At 41.8% G+C, this 17,828-nt stretch overlaps 1 protein-coding gene across 6 annotated transcripts in view; it reads right to left on the reverse strand.

The window, feature by feature from the left end:
• PLCE1 (phospholipase C epsilon 1) overlaps positions 1-17,828 on the reverse strand; it is a 325,242-nt gene that overhangs the window by 133,463 nt on the left and 173,951 nt on the right. For all 6 annotated transcript variants that reach the window (XM_045068712.1, XM_004749638.3, XM_004749637.3 and 3 more), the window contains one exon: positions 10,446-10,762. In XM_045068712.1, coding sequence (XP_044924647.1) covers positions 10,446-10,762 — 317 coding nt within the window. The remainder of the gene's footprint in view (positions 1-10,445; positions 10,763-17,828) is intronic.

Raw genomic sequence — 17,828 nt, forward strand, 5'->3', positions numbered from 1 at the left:
TAAAAAGTTTCTAAGGATAAAAGCAAGAAAGCAATAACTTCCCTGACTTCCACGACCATGTCCAAGAGAAGATAGCAGCTGTGGTGTGACCAGGATAAGAAGATCTTAAGCAGAGTGAACAGCAAGTGCAAAGGTCCTGTGGAGAAAACTAGCTCTGTAAGTGTAGGAATAAAATAAAGGTCAATATGGTTGGAACAGAGCCAGAGAGGGGGTGGCTGGTGTAAAATGAGGGTGAAGTAGATGGGCAAAATCATGCACGATCTTGGCATTTTGGATTTATTCCAAATGTAAAGGGAAGCCATTGCAGTATTTTCAGCTGGGGGTGAACTCATCTGCTTTATGTTTATAAAAGATCATTCTGGCTGTTGAGTGGAGAACGGAGTATAGGACATGCAAGCATGAAAGCAGTACTGAAGGTGAGTGCAATGGTAGCCAGTGGTGGCAGGTGAAACGCTAAGCAGTGGGCCAATTCAAATATATTTTGTCAGCAAAGCAAATGGAACTCACTGATCCATGTTAAGGGATTGGGAAAAGAGTAAAATCTAGGATGACTTCTAGGCTGTTAGCCTGAGTACCTGAGTAGAAGCTAAGATAGGGAAGACAATGGGTGGTCTATGAATGGAGGAGTGAGAAGGCAATCCTGAGTTGTATTCTGGCCACATTTGAGCTGCCTTGTCAGCATTGTTAGAATGTAAGCTTTGTGAGGGCAAGGGCTCTATGTGTCTTGTTCTGGGCTGTATCCCTAGGGCACAAAATAGCACCTAGTATATAAGCTGGTGTTTAGTAAAATCTTGTTGAATGAAAAGAGCCACAGGGAGGCATTGAGGAGGCAACTGGATTTATGAATGTTTAAATCTCTTGCGCAAATGTAGATTCTTGGCAAAGCATAATTACATTCCACGTTGTCTTCTACATGTGCAGTCAAGATCTGTGAGAGAATGGTTTTTCAAAGAGTTGAATTAAATATCCTAATAGGGTCAGTTAACGCAGACTTGGAGAGAGGCTCAAAATCCTAGTCTCTGACGGAAGCCTACCTGATCTTTCCCACAGTTTCAGTGTCACTGCGGTAATATGTCTGTTGGTAAAGAACACTGGGCCTTGAAAAGACACTAGACTGCTTCTCTGAGTCATGTTACTGTTTGTACTTCTCACATACGTCAAAATTCTGATTTGTCTATTTGCTAATTTCTATTGCAGTCATTCTTATTTCTGCCAGTCCAGACTTGAACTACTGACTTTGTGCCTGCCTTAGATGGAATAAAACAGGCCTCCAATGGTCAACTGGAAGTTCTCTTTTGGGGCTGGTTAAATCCTAGAGACATGATGGGAGCTTTAAGAAGGGTTACTAAGAATGAAAATAACCCATTATAGTAATGAAATAGTTTAAATATTTAAGATTTCAAAACCATGTTCTCTGCAGCATGTGTACCAAAAAATGAAAAAAAAAAAAAAAAAAGAAGGAAGGAACGAAGGAAGGAAGGAGAAAAATAAAGAGAAGACAAGCAAGTAAGCCACCACATTTATTAAAATTTACTTTGGACAATTCTCAACTCTTTGCAGTAATGGATGACCCCAAAGACAGGAATTACTGTCCCCCTATTTGCTTTGGGATACAGCTTTGTTCTCTTTGAATTCCAGCGGGGCTGATGGTCTAGAGCAGTGATTCTCAAGCATTAGGTGGCACCAGAATTATCTTGTACAGTTTTTGAAAAATATAGATTCCCCAAGCCCACCATGTATCTATGGAGTCAGAAACTCCTGAGGGTGGGCTGCAGGCATGTGCATACTTTAAAAATATTCTAATACCCTTGCCTTTATTTGGCTGGTCAGTGAAAACCACTGTTCAAGGAAATTGCATTAGATGTTTCTAAAACGAGCACAGGTATGGAGGTCCTGATTCCAAGGTTCCTGGCAGCCCTCATCCACCACCTTCTTCTCCTGTCCCCACACTAAGCACAGCCTCCCTCCCTCCTGGTCTTTTTGGAAGTACAGGTAAGACTTAAGATTATGAATTTCAAAAGCAGTCTCTGTTGGGGTATAGGTTTCATGCAAAATAGAAGTAGAGAGTGAGAAAGAAACATATAACGTGATGGTATGGGGAAGAGAGGAAGATAAAGAAATAAAGCAAAGTTTGGATTTTCATTTTTATATCCTACATTTTCAGGCATCCAGTACCTTAAATCTGAAAGGAACTTAAAAGCCAAAGACCTGAAACCCCCTTCTGCTTGATCTGTGGAAATGACAACTTATCCTAATTTTCTTCTGGGACAATATTCTAGGACACCTTAAGATACAGTTATCTTCCCCATGTTAAGGAAGACAGCCTCCCAATTCAAAAAAGGAGATACCGCATTTTCAATATAAGGAAGTGAACACATGTGTTCAAGGCAACAAAGAGGTCAAATTCATTATACATGTTGGAATCATAAAGAATATTTTGAGTCCTCTTGTGAAGAAAATGGCTTTTTTCAGAATAAGAGAACCAACTTGAGGAAGAAAGACTCCTTCAGCTTCTGGTTTAATAGCACCACATAGACAACCCAAGAACACTGGCTTTGAAAGCCAGATCACCTGTATTCAAATCCTAGCTCTAAAATCATAGGTCATTTCATTACCTTCTCAGTGCCTCCGTTTTTCTCATCTGTTAAGTGGGGGGATCATCATAATAAAAGAAATGGGATCCATTATTATTAATTATTTTAGTTTTAGGTTTGTTTGTTTTGTAACCAACATTGAACCATCTGAGGTCTTCACTGCTTTACACACGTCATCTTTCTGAACACTTATATAACCCATTTGAGGTAGGTACTGTTATTAACCCTACCTTCAGATGAGGGATTAGGTAGTTAGCTTGAGGTTATGCAGCTGTGAATGGTGAATTAGAACCCAGGCAGGCTGACCCTCAAGATGAATGATGATGCACAGTGATACCACTCCTCATTCTCAGCCCTGTTGTTCACTGATGGTTACTGTGTATGAGCAGAATCCTGTGAGTGCTGATTGCTAAGAACTGCCAAACACAATTTGTTGTCAGTCGGCTCTAGGACAGATCGGTCTCCTACTAATAACCCTGCTCTTAGAATATGACCCTACACAGCTGAGTCTTCGTGGTTCAACTGCCTATTGTATTTTCTGGTCCAGAAATTTCTGGATTAAAATTTCTGTTAACTCAGGAATGTGTAGTGAAATGTATGTATGAATGTAGTGTCTACATTCAGAGGTGCCTCTGGGGAGATGTGCTTTCTCAAGGAGAAATCTGGTTTTCCACAGGGAGCTGAAATTTCCCTTACCCTGAGGGGGCTTTATCAGCAATGCACCCCATGAGTATTCAGATATGAAGAAGAAGTTTGCATCGCAGCTCTGAATAAATGATTTACTTGGCTGTCTGCATAAAAGGAGGGGAGAAAAGCCTTGAAAGGAACTTTTCCTAACATGATTGAATATACACATTAAAAAACAGTATTTTTTCCAAAATATTTCATGTGAAGAACATATTTGGGCATGACGACACTCCCCCACTCTAATCAGATGTCATGCGTTTTCCTTACTGCGCAGAAATGGTCTTTCCTTGGCTATGATGAGACAAAGTTTTAGATGTTGAAAAATGCTAAATTGATCATCACTTACAAAGTATATAAGGGATTCAGGTTGAAAGGACCTAGGTCGAAAGAGCCAATCTCTGGGCAGATGGTTTACTTGCGATTCTTTCTCAGGGAGTTAAGCTGCACCTTGGCATTCTTCATAGAATGAAGGGCTTTAAACTGCTGAACTGAAATCTAGTGGAACCTACCAGACAGAAGGAACAGGTAACAACTGAGTGTCACTTTCAGCTGCATGCATTTGTGTGTCTAGAGAAGCAGGTTGGTGACTGCTTAGGTTGACCAAACTTCTGGAGGTCGGGGAAGGTCACCCGAGGCAGAGAGCTAAGCAGAATCCCTCCATGGTCTTCTGGGATCTCAGAATAACTCGGATAAATCTTGAGCTCATGACTTTCCCCTGGACCACCAGGTCCAAAAGAGGAGCCCAGAGGAATGTTCTTGCTAAAATCTACCCGACAAGCAAAACTGCTCAGGCCAGAGGGAAAAGTGAACCTGCTAATGGCCTTTTGAGCTGAGAACCGGTTAATCTCTCGTCAAGAAATCAACTGCCTATCACACGAAAGAGCACTGGGCAATGGTGTGGGCAGTGGTGGTTACACAGACAAAAATTCACTCTGCTGACAGGTCCTGAGGCCCAGCTATCGAGGCAGACCACAACGAGTTCTGACTTCCAAGGTCATCAGTGGATGAACAGTAAAGACAGGAAGCAGAGGCCATATTAAGAGGCATAAGGTTTGAGAACCAGTGACTCAGAAATTCAAACCCAGGATACCACCCACTTCCATGTTTCACCATCATCCTCAGGGGTGGTGGGGGAAGAAAGGCATGAGAACAGAGGGAGTAAGAATGGTCTTCGATATTTAATAGCTTCTCGTCTCTTAGCTCATGTGCTAAAGTATGCAATTTTTTCAGTGAAGTTATCTACGAAAACATGCCTCTCTAGTTCCTCTAGAAAAGATAAATGGCTCTGGAATTTATTCTAAAAGAAGTGAAAAAAACAGTAAGATCAAAAGGAATCTGGGCTAGAGGCAGAGGCTGGATGGGGGAAGAAAGTATGGGGGGGAACCCCCAGGATGATTTGAGACTGTCAAAGTAAGAGACTTTGTGGGTGGCCAGAAAGTGAGGTTGCTCAACCTGAAAAGGAAGAAAGAACACTGGTTTCTTGGAGATTTAAATCAAGAGTATGACTATAGAGAGATGTCCAGATCAAAGGGGTTCAGAAAGACTTGCCTCCCAAATCAGGCAAAGCAGGATTGAACTTATCTATGCCCCCCAATACCTCATCTCACTACCACTGGCTTCAGGGCTGACCCTCTGCATCATCCATTTACCTGTGTGGATAAAGAGATGACTGCCTTAAAGAAGTTACTCTGATGTGTACCAGTCTTGATGTTGGGCAGGAGAAGGGGGAAAGGGGAGAAGCACTGTTTCCAAGCCAAAATCTAAACTGATTTTCATTGATTCTCAAGGATTTATCTCTTGGCCTTCCTTAATGTAAGTCATTTTTTTCCCAGATATTTTATGACTGCACTTTGAATTGCATTTTAACCATATTTTCCTAAGAACAAATATTATGCAACATTGCCCAAAAGGCACCAGGGATTCTCTTCCCTTTCCCCAGTTAAGTCATTGGGTAAAGAGTTAGGTCATTGGTTAAAGAGTTATTAGAATTTAGGAAACTTCTAGCTCAGAATAATGTTCTATTGACAATCAGGAGCAAGCTTCCTCCCTAGACAATGGGTCTTGTTTGTAACAGCCGGCTGTCTTCTTGTCTGGAATATCCTCCATTCACTGTGATGTCCCCTCTCTAGCTCATCCATCCCTCAAGGCCCAGCCCCAACTTCCAAAACTGAGCAGAGAGAGCTCTGATCACCCACCTAGACACCTCAGCTCCCACAGTTGTGCCACTCACACTGCAGGCACTTTCTGCCTTTTTTGGTAGTGATTTGTGCCTGTGCCTGACTACAGTTTAAGAGTGGTAGCTGCTGGCAGCTGCAGACTGTTACTCATTTTCCTCAGTGCTTATCCACCATGGTGCCCTGCTTCTGAGAAGTGCTGAAAATATGTGCACTGAATAATTGAAAGCATAAATAAATGCATTCACCTCTCCCTTAAGAGACTAGCACTCCTGCCATGGAGCTAGTGTTCTCTATCTTGTCTTTGAGATTCTCCAGCCTTCCAAACAATAGATATCTTCCTCCCATGAGGAAAGTGCATTTATTTTTTGTATCTAATTTCAACAGAATCTAAGTATGATCTTATAATGTCATATCTTTTTATCATATACTGCTAATTTCTTACTTAAAAGAATATTATGTTTGACATATCAGTGAAAGAAGAAAAGGTTATAGCACAGGACGTGTTCAGTTAGTAAGTCTTAAGTGAATGAATGAATGATTGTTAATAGGAAATTCCATAAAAATAGAAAAGAAAGAGGAGTTAAAAAAGAATAGACGCACAGGAGATTTAGAATGCAAGTAGAAAGAGAGGGGAAAAGTGAAAGAAGTCTCAAAACTCATTAAATTCTCAATCAGCAATTCTGGTTTACTACAAACTTGACCTTGGCAATTTAATAAGCAGAGAGGACAGGCAAGGCAGTTGGGTTAGAAGAGAGTAGACTGTGAAGACAGACATTTGGATTCTGACATTCACTCAGCTACTATGTGACCTTGAATAAGTGACTCAACCTTTCTTAGCTTCACTAGCTTTTTTTTTTACTTTTTTATTTTGAAGTAATTTTATTTTATTTTTTAAAGATTTTATTTATTTATTTGTCAGAGAGAGGGAGAGCGAGAAAACGACACAGGCAGGCAGAGACAGAGGGAGAAGCAGGCTCCCCGCCAAGCAAGGAGCCCGATGTGGGACATGATCCCAGGACACTGGGATCATGACCTTAGCCGAAGGCAGCTGCTTAACCAACTGAGCCACCCAGGTGTCCCTGAAGTAATTTTAGATTCACAGAAAAGTTGCAAAAATAGGATGGAGAGTTCCTGCAGACAGTGCATCCCGCTTCTGCTAATGTTAGCATCTTTTATAAACACAGTGCCATTATCAAGATGAGGAAATTAACACTGACCCATGAATACAGATTAAACCATATGCCTTATTAGAATTTCACCAGTTTCCCCATTAATATCTTTTTTTTCTAACCTTGTATCAGGAGGATGCCCCACTGCATTTAGTTGTCATGTTTCTTTGTGTTCTCTAGTCTTTGCCAATTCCTCAATCTTTCCTTACCTTTCATGACCTTGATACTTTTGAAGAGTAGAATGTCCCTTGATCTGGGATTGTCTGATGCTTCGTTTTCCTCATGAATAAATTTAGGTTATGCCCCTCACTTTTCTTTTGGTGTCAAGAACATCAAAGAGATGATGTCATGCCCTTCCTAGTGCACCACAGCAAGAGTTACCTATCAATGTAACTTGTCTTACTGGTCATGATGACCTTGAGCACTTACGGTGGTGTCTACTGGGTTTTTCCACTGTTCTATTTTTTATTTTGTGATTAATAAATATTTTATGGAGAGATACTCTTTTTATTTATTTTGTTATTTCCTTAAGTAATCTCTACAACTAATGTGGGTCTTGAACTCATGACCCCGAGATCAAGAGGCAAATGTTTTGCCAAATGAGCCAGCCAGGCACCCCTTGTGGAGAGATACTTTTTGACTAAGCCAATATCTTATTTCTCATCATATTTTTGCCCAATAATATTAGCATTCTTTCTTGTAACAATTTATTGCTGGGGGGTCCTCCAGGTGATTTCCTATTTTCATCCTTCTACATTTATTAATTAGATTATTTTATAATTAAGAGCTTCCCCTCCCATCCCATTAATGAATTTATTCATTTATTTTGATCACTATGGACTCAAGAATACTTATTCTATGAACTATAATCCAATACTATCATTATTTATTTTGTTACTTAAGCTTTACTTTTTTTAAATCTGTGAATCAGAGACAATGGCAACAGCCTTACACAACTATCGTGAGGATTAAATAGGATTTAAAAGTATGAAAATGTCCAGTCCAGAGTACCTAATAAATAAATGCTGGCTCCTATCCTCCTTTTTCTTTAAAGAAGTCAAATCCACACTACTTTGAAGGCAAGAACCTTCTAAGTAGGTGAAAATCTTAATTTAAGAATTCTCTTTTAGAAAGGGGAACCCTCCTACACTGTTGGTGGGAATGCAAGTTGGTGTAACCACTCTGGAAAACAGCATGGAGGTTCCTCAAAAAGTTGAAAATAGAGCTACCCTACGACCCAGCAATTGCACTACTGGGTATTTACCCTAAAGATACAAATGTAGTGATCCAAAAGGGCACATGCACCTGAATGTTTATAGCAGCAATGTCCACAATAGCCAAACTATGGAAAGAACCTAATGTCCATCAACAGATGAATGGATAAAGAAGAGGTGGTATATATATACAATGGAATGCTATGCAGCCATCAAAAGAAATGAAATCTTGCTATTTGTGGCGACGTAGATGGAACTAGAGGGTATTATGCTAGCGAAATAAGTCAATCAGAGAAAGACAATTGTCATACGATCTCCCTGATATGAGGAAGTTGAGAGGCAATGTGGGGGGTTGGGGGGATAGGAAAAGAATAAATGAAACAAGATGGGATCGGGAAGGAGACAAACCATAAGAGACTCTTAATTCCACAAAACAAATTGAGGGTTGCCGGGGGGAGGGGGGTAGGGAGAGGGTGGCTGGGTTATGGACATTGGGGAAGGTATGTGCTATGGCGAGTGCTGTAAAGTGTAAACCTGCTGATTCACAGACCTGTACCCCTGGGGCTAATAATACTTTATGTGTTAATATTAAAAAAATTAAAAAAGAAAAGAATTCTCTTTTAGTGCAATGCAGCCTTTCTACATTAAGGTACAGAAAGCAACTACAATTTAGCTAGCCCAGTGTTGCCTACTAGAGGTCATTTCAGATCTGTAATGACTATGTAAGACTGATTTTTAATCAGTATCCATAATTTGTATGAAAATAGATGCTTGAGAATACTTGAAAACAGACTGTTCTCTTAAGTAGTTTAAGTGTTTTCCCAGAAAACTTGTTTATGTTCTGAAGTTGCTTAGCTAAACTATTTTCAGAGATAGTCCAAAGCATGCCTCAACCCAGCTGTCCTTTGTATCATCACTAAGTCTGAATTAGCGAAATCACTGATTCATCTTTGATTCCTGAGGTTATGGGAGTGAATGGAAGAAACTGAAATTTTCTTTCTCCCAAATTAATTCAAAATTAGATTTTAAAAGTTCAGGCAAAGCAGAACTTCAGGTAGAATTTAAAACAACCACAAGCACAATGGACAAGGATAAGGTCCTAAGGCCCCGAGAGTGAGTAGGTCTGGACATTTAAAGCACTATACAACAGAGAGTAAAATCCACAAATAAAACACTGAAGGTACTGGAACTTACATTTTCCACCTATTTTTATCAGTAGGGAAAATCAAGAACATCAGGAGATTTAGTTGAAAAAGCAATTTAGGGGCATTGTGGTTTACAGGCTCTCAAGCGGATTCCCCGGGAGTCTGTGTTGCTCAGTTTGGGGCGGGGCCAGGTGCTATCCCTCAGTGGGAGCCTGATACAGGTGGGGGGATAATGGTTTGTAGCCCCGGCTCTGGGGTCTGACCACGTAGGTCTGAATATACTATTGCTACCTACCACCCATGAAACTTTGGGCAAATGACTTCATTTCCTCATGCTCCAGTGTCTCCACTGGTAAGATGAGCCTAATGAGAGTATCTGTCTCCCTGGGTTGTTGTGAGAAGCAAATAGATGGTATGTGTAAAATGATGAGCATGACACTACCAGATGGTATCAGCGATTCCTACAGATAATGGACTTTCCTTTGAGGAATGGTGATGGAGTATGTTCAGGCACAAAACTGCTGGGCTCAGCTTCTAAAACTTTCTGATCCATCCACTGGGCCTTATCAAGGTCCCTGGCATTTACAACCATCATTGGGGTCAGGATCGGCAGGCTGTGGAGGTTGCAAGGTGAGCTGCCACAGTTGGAAAGGGTTTACGTGTCAAAGTTTGATGGACCCTCCATCCATCAGAGATATACTGGATGGAGATCTGCCTTTCCTCCTGTCCCTTGTTCTTGTTCCATGGGCATATGATGCCAACCCAGGGCTCTTTTCCTCTCAGCCCCTAAGCCTCTTACAGTGTCTTCCTCTCAAGTATTCTCAGACTCTGGTCACAGTTGTCCTCTCCAGCACTGGCTTCTGGTAACATCTCAGAGGTCTTGAAGAAACGTTCTGGGTTGAGGATCTTGTTGGTGTGCAGGGAACAGGAGTTGAGGGATGAAGTGCCCCTCAAACCCACGCTCCTCCCTGTGCTTCTGACCCAGGTGCATTGGTTTTTACGTTTCTGCTGAGGAGCCCTGATAATGGAAGAGAAGGTGGGTTGGCAGATACTATGGCCAGGGATCATGTGGTCAAAACTCAAAATTGAGACATTTGGTCTTAAAAGCACCTGTAGGAATAAGGGGAGGGGGAATACCAGAAAATGGGCCCAGGGAGAATATTTTGGCAAGGGAGAGGACAAAAGGGCAAACACTGTCCAAAGGGAGAAGGCCCATGGACTTGATGAAGACAGAGGTGAGGATAGGAATAGTTAGGCCTAGGGCAGGTTAAGTGAAGTGACCAGGAGGACGACAATGTGTTGTCAATCTCATTGCTTGGAAAGAAGGCAGCCATCACGGAAGGGGCAAGACCAAGAGGTAGGTGAGACACCAATAACAGATGATCCGAAGAGGAGAAATATGCTTAAAAATCACTTATTAGAGTTTCAAGTACAAGTATATCTCCAAGTGGCTTCTTACCTCATTAAATCTCATCACCAGATCTTCCAGGGCATTGTGCTCTCCATTCTGGGAGGTAAGAATCGAAGCTGAGATGGATGCTTTGAGGCAGGGCAGGGATGTCTGGCATTCCGGAGTGCCTAAGTCCCGGGTCAAGAAGCAAAGGTAGTCAACTGGCAAGACCCTTCGGTAAATGTTCTGTTCCTGCTCCATCAGGATGCTGGCGACTTCCTCTGGGAACTGAATGAGGGGCTGGAGGTCAATCAGTTCCTTGCTGATCCCAGCTGAACTTGAAGGGAGGGCACTGGAATTGGCCATGGAGGTGCCTGGCTGGCGTTCTAAAATAAAGCAACACAAGTTGTGGTGACACCAAGGTTGATACCCCTACAACAGATATTTACTTGAGAGCCTTTCAAAATCTTACAGGTCTCCTAACCAAGTTTCTGCTTGGTGAATAGCTCTCTACTATCTTTCTTGTAATGGAGACCTTTCTGATAACTATCCAGTCTTCTTGCTGGAAGAGAAGGGCATGGGTAAAGGCTCAGTTCCCCATTTTCAGAAGGAGAACTGATCTAACACAACATTCTTCAACCAGTTCACTATGACACTTTGCAGAGTAGAAGACAAGTCAAAGGTACTATTTGATTCCTCATCCTCCAGTGCTAACCAGTAGAATATGGTGAAATGAGGGTGAGTTTGGGCACCACAACCAAGGTGAAAGAGGAAAGAAGGATGGTAGGCAGGGTGGTGGAGGCATATGTGGCTGCATAGGCACATGGTGTGTAAACATACAAGAGACCTTGGGGACCCATGGCACATAAGGTCCAAACCTTCATGGTCTACCTGCCGACATTCCACCCTCAAAGACTGATTCTTGCTGAGAACATTTGGGGGTTTGCAGGGACAAAACCACCTATAAAGTAAGGGAGGAATAGGCAGTGAGGAGCTATATCTAAATAAATTAAATAAATAAATCTTATTCCCTGCCGCACAAGTGGCAGTAAAAAGATGGTGAGGAAGCGAGTGTGGCAAATGCACTAGATAGAAGCACCAAATGTATTCATAGACTCCAAATTATTCCCTGGGCACAAATTCACATTATTTGACCACTCCTCCATCTCTCAATCTTCTGCCTACAAGTCATTCATTCATTCATTCATCTACTTAACCACCCATCCGTCCGTCCATCTGCTCAAAAAGCTTTGAAAATCTCTGATGAACCCTACAACAGAATTTCCCAAAGTATGATCAGTTTTATGGCTAAGTTGGGGAAATGTCACATATTCATGTCACAAATCCTCTTCCCGGAAACACAGGGGGTGCACAGGTATATTGTTAAAGGCTCTAAGGGTTATTGCAGTAAAGAAATCTATTTACATTGCTTCATCCATTGCTCCCCAAAGCACACTTTATATCATACCTACTGGGCCACTCTGTGAGACTAGGGCTACTTGGAGCCCTTCAGGAAATGCTGCCCCAGGAGCCAAACTGTTCTCACTTCTCATCCAGTTCACACCTTTTCCTTCTCAGCAGTCCCTCCCTGGCCAGTCCCCCTTAAGCTCCATAGGGGACATTCTACTTCCCCAGAATCTTTCTTCCATTCCTGATTTCTTAAAGCATTCTCACTGACTCTTTGGCAGAACAAAGCCCTTCTGATGGCATGGCATTCCTCACTGCTGACTGTCACCTGGCTTGGATACTGGACAACGGCACAGTTCATGAGGAAGTCTTCATCAACATTTAGACTTCCACATCCTAGACTCTTCTTTAAATCCCTGCTGCAGACAACCTTGGAATCGTCACTCCGAAGTGCTCCATCGCTATAATACTGAACTCTGAAATCCTCAGCCTTGAGTTTGACTGCCTTTTCCCTTCCACCCCTTCTATTAAACCTTCTCTGTCCTTGGCAGACTTCCAGTTCCTTGGTCTTGGTTTGCGTGCATGGCCAGCATTTTAGCATGGCACCCACAACACCCAGGATGCTGTCCCAAGTCTCCTTGACTTCCCGCCACATGTACTTCCCAATCTTCAACCCTAAACTCAACCATCTGTCCTTGGCTTCTGGGCTGCTATGTGATGACCCTGACATTGTTGCTACTTAGTGATGGGACCCTTGCTAATCTGGATTATCTAACTTCAGCTGGACCTTCAAGGCAGCTTCAGACTTGACATGAATTTGTTTTGTTTTGTTTTCCCAAAATCACTCACTGTCTTCTTTACCTCTGCATTATAGCCTTTCTATTCTCACACTCCCAAAGCCACCTTTATTTTCCTTTAATTCGTTTGATCATTTTTAAAAAATTGTTTTTACTTGAGTGTAGTTGACACACAACATTATGTTCGTTTGGGGCATACAACATAGTGATCGCCAAGTTTAAACAAGATGCTGTGCTCACCACAAACGTAGCTACTGTGTTTGATGCTTACCACACGTTTTACTACACGATGATAACTGACAAATGTCAGGGACTCCTTCCATTAGGTTTTCCGTTTTCTCCTCCTTTTCTGAGAAAAATGTGTGTCTCCCCCTCCCCAAGGCCCACCTAGTTTTGTGACTAAATCTATTCAAATTGCCTCAGCGGTTGTCTCCAGCATCAGTCATCAGTCTTTCCCACCGCAGACTCTTTGCCTGCCCGTGTTTGGTTTCCCTTACCATTAAAAACAAGCCCATACACTTCCCTTCCCTCTTAAACTCTAAATCTTCTCTAGCCTTCCCTTCACTGTGTATCTTTTGTGCACAACAGAATATGCTCCTCTGGTAAGTATGGACCATACCTTCTGATCCAAAAACTAGGACTACGCATTCTGCCCAAATTAACAAGCCAGTAACAGTGTGGGAGAGAAGAAGGAAACTGGGAATTCTTAGTTCTTAGACAACCCTGTTGACAGGGCATCTCTATTGATGGTCTGGGCTCTGACGTTCTTCCCTCACCCCATCCTCACCCATGCAGCCCACCCATCGCCTCTGAAGCATAGCTCAAGAAAAATTCTTGGTTACGTTTGCTGTTCAATTGAGTTGTTCCCCTTTTGCAGGAATGCTTTCAGTGACAATCTAACAAAAAATCATGAGAGGAAAACTGTAAAGTTTGAATAATACTTTTCTTCACTGATGCAAGCCTGATCCTATTTTAAGTATATTCCAGTCAGAACTCCCTGTTTTGTCTTCTGTATAAAAACTATAGTATCCAAATTATTCTCTTTGATTCTAAAAGGTGAATGGGTGAGTAAAGAGTACAATGACTTACTGCAACCATTTGTTCCCATTTTTTTGGACCAAACTACCAAAAATCAACTTCAGTGGACAGCAAGGATTACAAATTATAGTTAGTGCTAAGATCTTATTCGAAAATAATTAAAATATAGCAAGTGCTCAAATCTACATGGTGTATATGGTCTCACTCTCCAACTTTTGAATGGTTTAGGGAGTACTAGATTTCTTAAAAATGGACTCAGAATGTGGTCTGATAACAGGCAGATTGCAGCTTCTGGATACTGATAATTTATGTACAGTGGAATTAGCTCTATAGGGGAGGGGAGGTCTTCCCAGAAGTAACCAACTCTGAAACATGATTTCAAAGTACAACACTCTGTGATGGAAATAAAAGTAACTCCTAAATCTTGTAAAATCACTTATCTAATATGTAAGAGAAGAGATAATGTAATAAAAGACATAAATAACCTAAGATAATATATTATAAACTGCAATTTATCTTGAGATAGGAATCACATGCTGTTACAATGAATAAAGAGTCTAGTGACTGGTGAGAAACGGCAATAAAGGAGACCTAAAAAAACTGAATGAAAGAAGAAAAAAGAAGCAGGGTCATTGTAGCCCTAATAAATGCCACAGTCCACGTGTTTCAGGATAAGTGACATCAAACTCAAAACAAACACAAATCTGATGTTAGAAACCTTGACACATAATGTAGACCTTTGTGTATGTCTCTTTAAAGCAGAAATACTCGTGCCCTACAAAGAAATAGCCCAGAAATCTTGGGAGATAATTTTCTGCCCACAAGTTCTACCCTTTTTTTTTCTTTTTAAAAAGCTTTTATTTATTTATTTGACAGAGAGAGAGAGAGAGAGCACAGCAGGCAAGAGCCTGACATTGGGGCTCTATCCCACGACCCTGAGATCATGACCTGAGCCAAAGGCAGATGCTTAACCGACCGAGTGACCCAAGTGCCCCGCAAGCTCCAAACTTTAAGCAGCTGTTAAAAACTTCCTGTTTCCTCTTGTTCTTACTGGGTGCTCCATAAAATCTCCCCCTTCCCCTTCCTATGCCACATGGCCCCAACTCCAGCCTCCATCACCACCACACTGTGCTTTCTGCACGATGGGTAACTCTGTGATGGCTGAGAGACCTCAAAGCTCCATGACCCCTGGCACTTCCTCATTAGTTGTGGGGAAAATGCATAAAGCCCACTAGAAGCTGCAGTTCTTTTCTTATGAAAAAGTTTTTAGAAAATGTATAGTGAATAAAATTATCCACCTCTGTCACAGTCAAGGTTTTCTCTCAGCTCTATGTTCTTCAGTTAATAGCTATTTTACAGCAGAATCGGGCTATAGCTTTCGACACAGTCACAACCTGGAAATATTTACCATGAGACACAGGGCTTACAAGTTCTGGTTCTCTGCTCAAACATTAGTTTCCTGAACTAAGTATTTTCCATGGATTAACTTAGGAGGTAGATAGTAGTATGATGGGAGACTGATGTGAGGTCACCAAAGAAGTAACCTGGGAGCGGGGATTTGAATCAAGGTCTACTGGACTTCAGAGCTGATGTTCCTGATCACTCAGCATATGGTTTCATGAAACAATAGTTGCTCTCCTCAACCTTGTCTACATATCATTTATGTGGGAATTACAGCTCCTTCAGAACTTATATATCACACTCTGTGATTCTCAATGGGGGAACAGGGCTTAAGGTGTTTGTGAGGTTAGTCAGTGTCCAAGGAAATTTAGTCTGCCTTATTGCTTGGAACTCTATGTAAAAGTCAGAGCGTAAGAGACACTGTGGCTTATTTAGAAAACTGCAGGTTATTCCCGATGGCTCCGTATATTAGGAGAGATGGCGTGTCACTGTAGAAAATAAGGAATAAAGCTTTATTTTCCAGAAGGCACCACAAAATAAGTGTGACCCATGAAGGCACCATGTGGGTAGTGGGAAGATCAAAACATCTACATAAAAATATAGCACCCTAGACTTTGCAGACTCTGGTTGGATCTAGGCAATCACTCTGCCTCCAGGGAGGGAAATCTGGCCCACAGCTTTCCTTGAGCAGTATCCCCTCCCCCACCTTGTCCCCTGCCATCCCCAGAGTCCTGTCATTCCTGCCTTCCTGTCTGGTGATCAGAAAGCGCCTGATTTTTATTATAAGCTACCATTTCCAGGGGTTGTCTGCATATTGTGCAGTCCAGAAATATCCGGAAAAGCCTCTAAACTTGGTAAGCGCTTTTCCTTAATAACTGCTTACCCAATGCCCTGGGGTACAGTGTTATTGGGGAACTCCCTCCCCCCAAAACCCACCCCCTCCCTCAGAGTTAGCGCTTATTCAGAAATGCTAGTTTGGGTCCAAGCCCATGGAAGCGCCTCAGGTTTGGGCTCAAGCCCAGCAAAACCTGCCACTTTCCATTTCTTTCTCCTTTTGCTTTTTGGTCCAATCAAAACTAAAAGCATTTGGTCTTTCTTGCTGTGCCTCACACGAAAACCTAGAGTTTATCAAGGAATCTCATATAATCTCTTGCATAATGTGAGAATGTCCCAACAGCCAGGCATTGCTAATGTTATTTTTTACAAAGTCTGAGTGAAGTTGCTATGGGACTTGCCCAAGGACCCAGGTCATGAGTGGTCAGCCCTGGAAATGGCAAAAGCTGAGCGGGAACCAGAAGAGTCTGGCTCCTGGCCCAGGACTCTGCATCGTCCCAGGCCAAGCCTGAGTTACCTTGGGTGTGATCTGTGTCCAAGGGCCAGCCCTATTAGCTGTCAATAAACCTGGGTTGAAGGAAGGTTCCAGTACAAATTTCATTCATTCATTTGCTGAGTGCCTACTGTGTGTGATACTTTGTTACAGGTCACACCAATGTTGGGATTTAGTGAACAAGAAAAGATCTTTGTTCACATACAACATTCTATGAGAGGAGACAGATAATCAGTATAATGCAGGGTCAGGGAGGGAAATGGAGGATGTGGGAAGAGGTGTAATATTACATAGCATACACTATCTAGAATGTTAGCAATTTCATCAAGGATTTTTGCAAAACTTTTTAAAAACTTTATCATCCAGGATGCCCTTGGCTAATACCCTAATCCTTTTCCAGCGGCTGAAGAACAGCTCCCCACCTACCTCCTGCTAATCACCATTTAAGAACTCTTGGCAACAAGAAACTCATTTAAATAATTCTTACAAAGAACACTGTAAGACAAGGGTTATTATCCCTACCCTATAGGTGGTAAAACAGAAGACAGAGAAGTTAAGTAATTTGTCTAAAGACATTCCACAACTGAGAGGGGGTGGAACTACGATTCAGCTTTGACTCCAAAGGTCAGTCCTCTGTTACCCTCAGCATTTTGAGGGATCTTCTGCAGGGAAGATGGAGTCTCTGATTTCCTGGTGAGTCTCTTAAAAAAAAAATAAATAAATAAAAAGCAAAGCCACAGGCCCTGGGTGGAGTCATTTCCCCTCAGGATAATAAACCAGGGTTTAACTGCAGCGTGGTCCTCTCCAGGAGTGGGATTTAAGCCAATCAATCTGGAATTTTCTGGTCATCACCCATGAGGTCATCTGTCACGTGGACCCTCTCTATAACACTCCTACCCCACACAAAGATGAGGTAATCCACCTAATAAGACCCCCTGCCCTTTCCCCCAAGGGAAGATGATCTGGCTTGAAACAATCCTTCTTTTCTTTTACTAATAATCTCTTGCCTCACCCACCTCCCTATAAAAACTGTCCATTTGTACAACTCTATTTGCTAGATGGGATGCTGTCTGATGCACAAATCAGTCGTTTAATAAAGCCACTAAGATCTTCAATTTACTCAGTTCCATTTCTGTTGTTTAACAGCAGGATTACACATTACAGGAATCTGACTTCAATAAAAAATAGAGCATAGTACTTGCGTTATATTTTGATGGTAACTTAACATTTGTTTGTGTTTGTTTTTGAACCAAGGTAAACCATCCGGAAGACCTGCTATGTATTTCTGCTTCTGAAACATTACTTTTCATCCTCATTCTCTATGAGTGCTGGTGAAACAGGCATAAGCTTTCTGGGAAGGGAAACCAAAACTTACACAGTACACCCTTTGTCCTAGAAATTCCACTTCTAGGATTTTATCTGACAGAAATTCTTGCAAAAATACAGACAAAATGAGGGAAATTTATATGTGCTGACACTGAC

The sequence above is a fragment of the Mustela putorius genome, unplaced genomic scaffold (genome assembly GCF_011764305.1).
Source record: "Mustela putorius furo isolate JIRA1106 unplaced genomic scaffold, ASM1176430v1.1 tig00003909_pilon_pilon_pilon, whole genome shotgun sequence".
Lineage (NCBI taxonomy): Eukaryota > Metazoa > Chordata > Mammalia > Carnivora > Mustelidae > Mustela > Mustela putorius.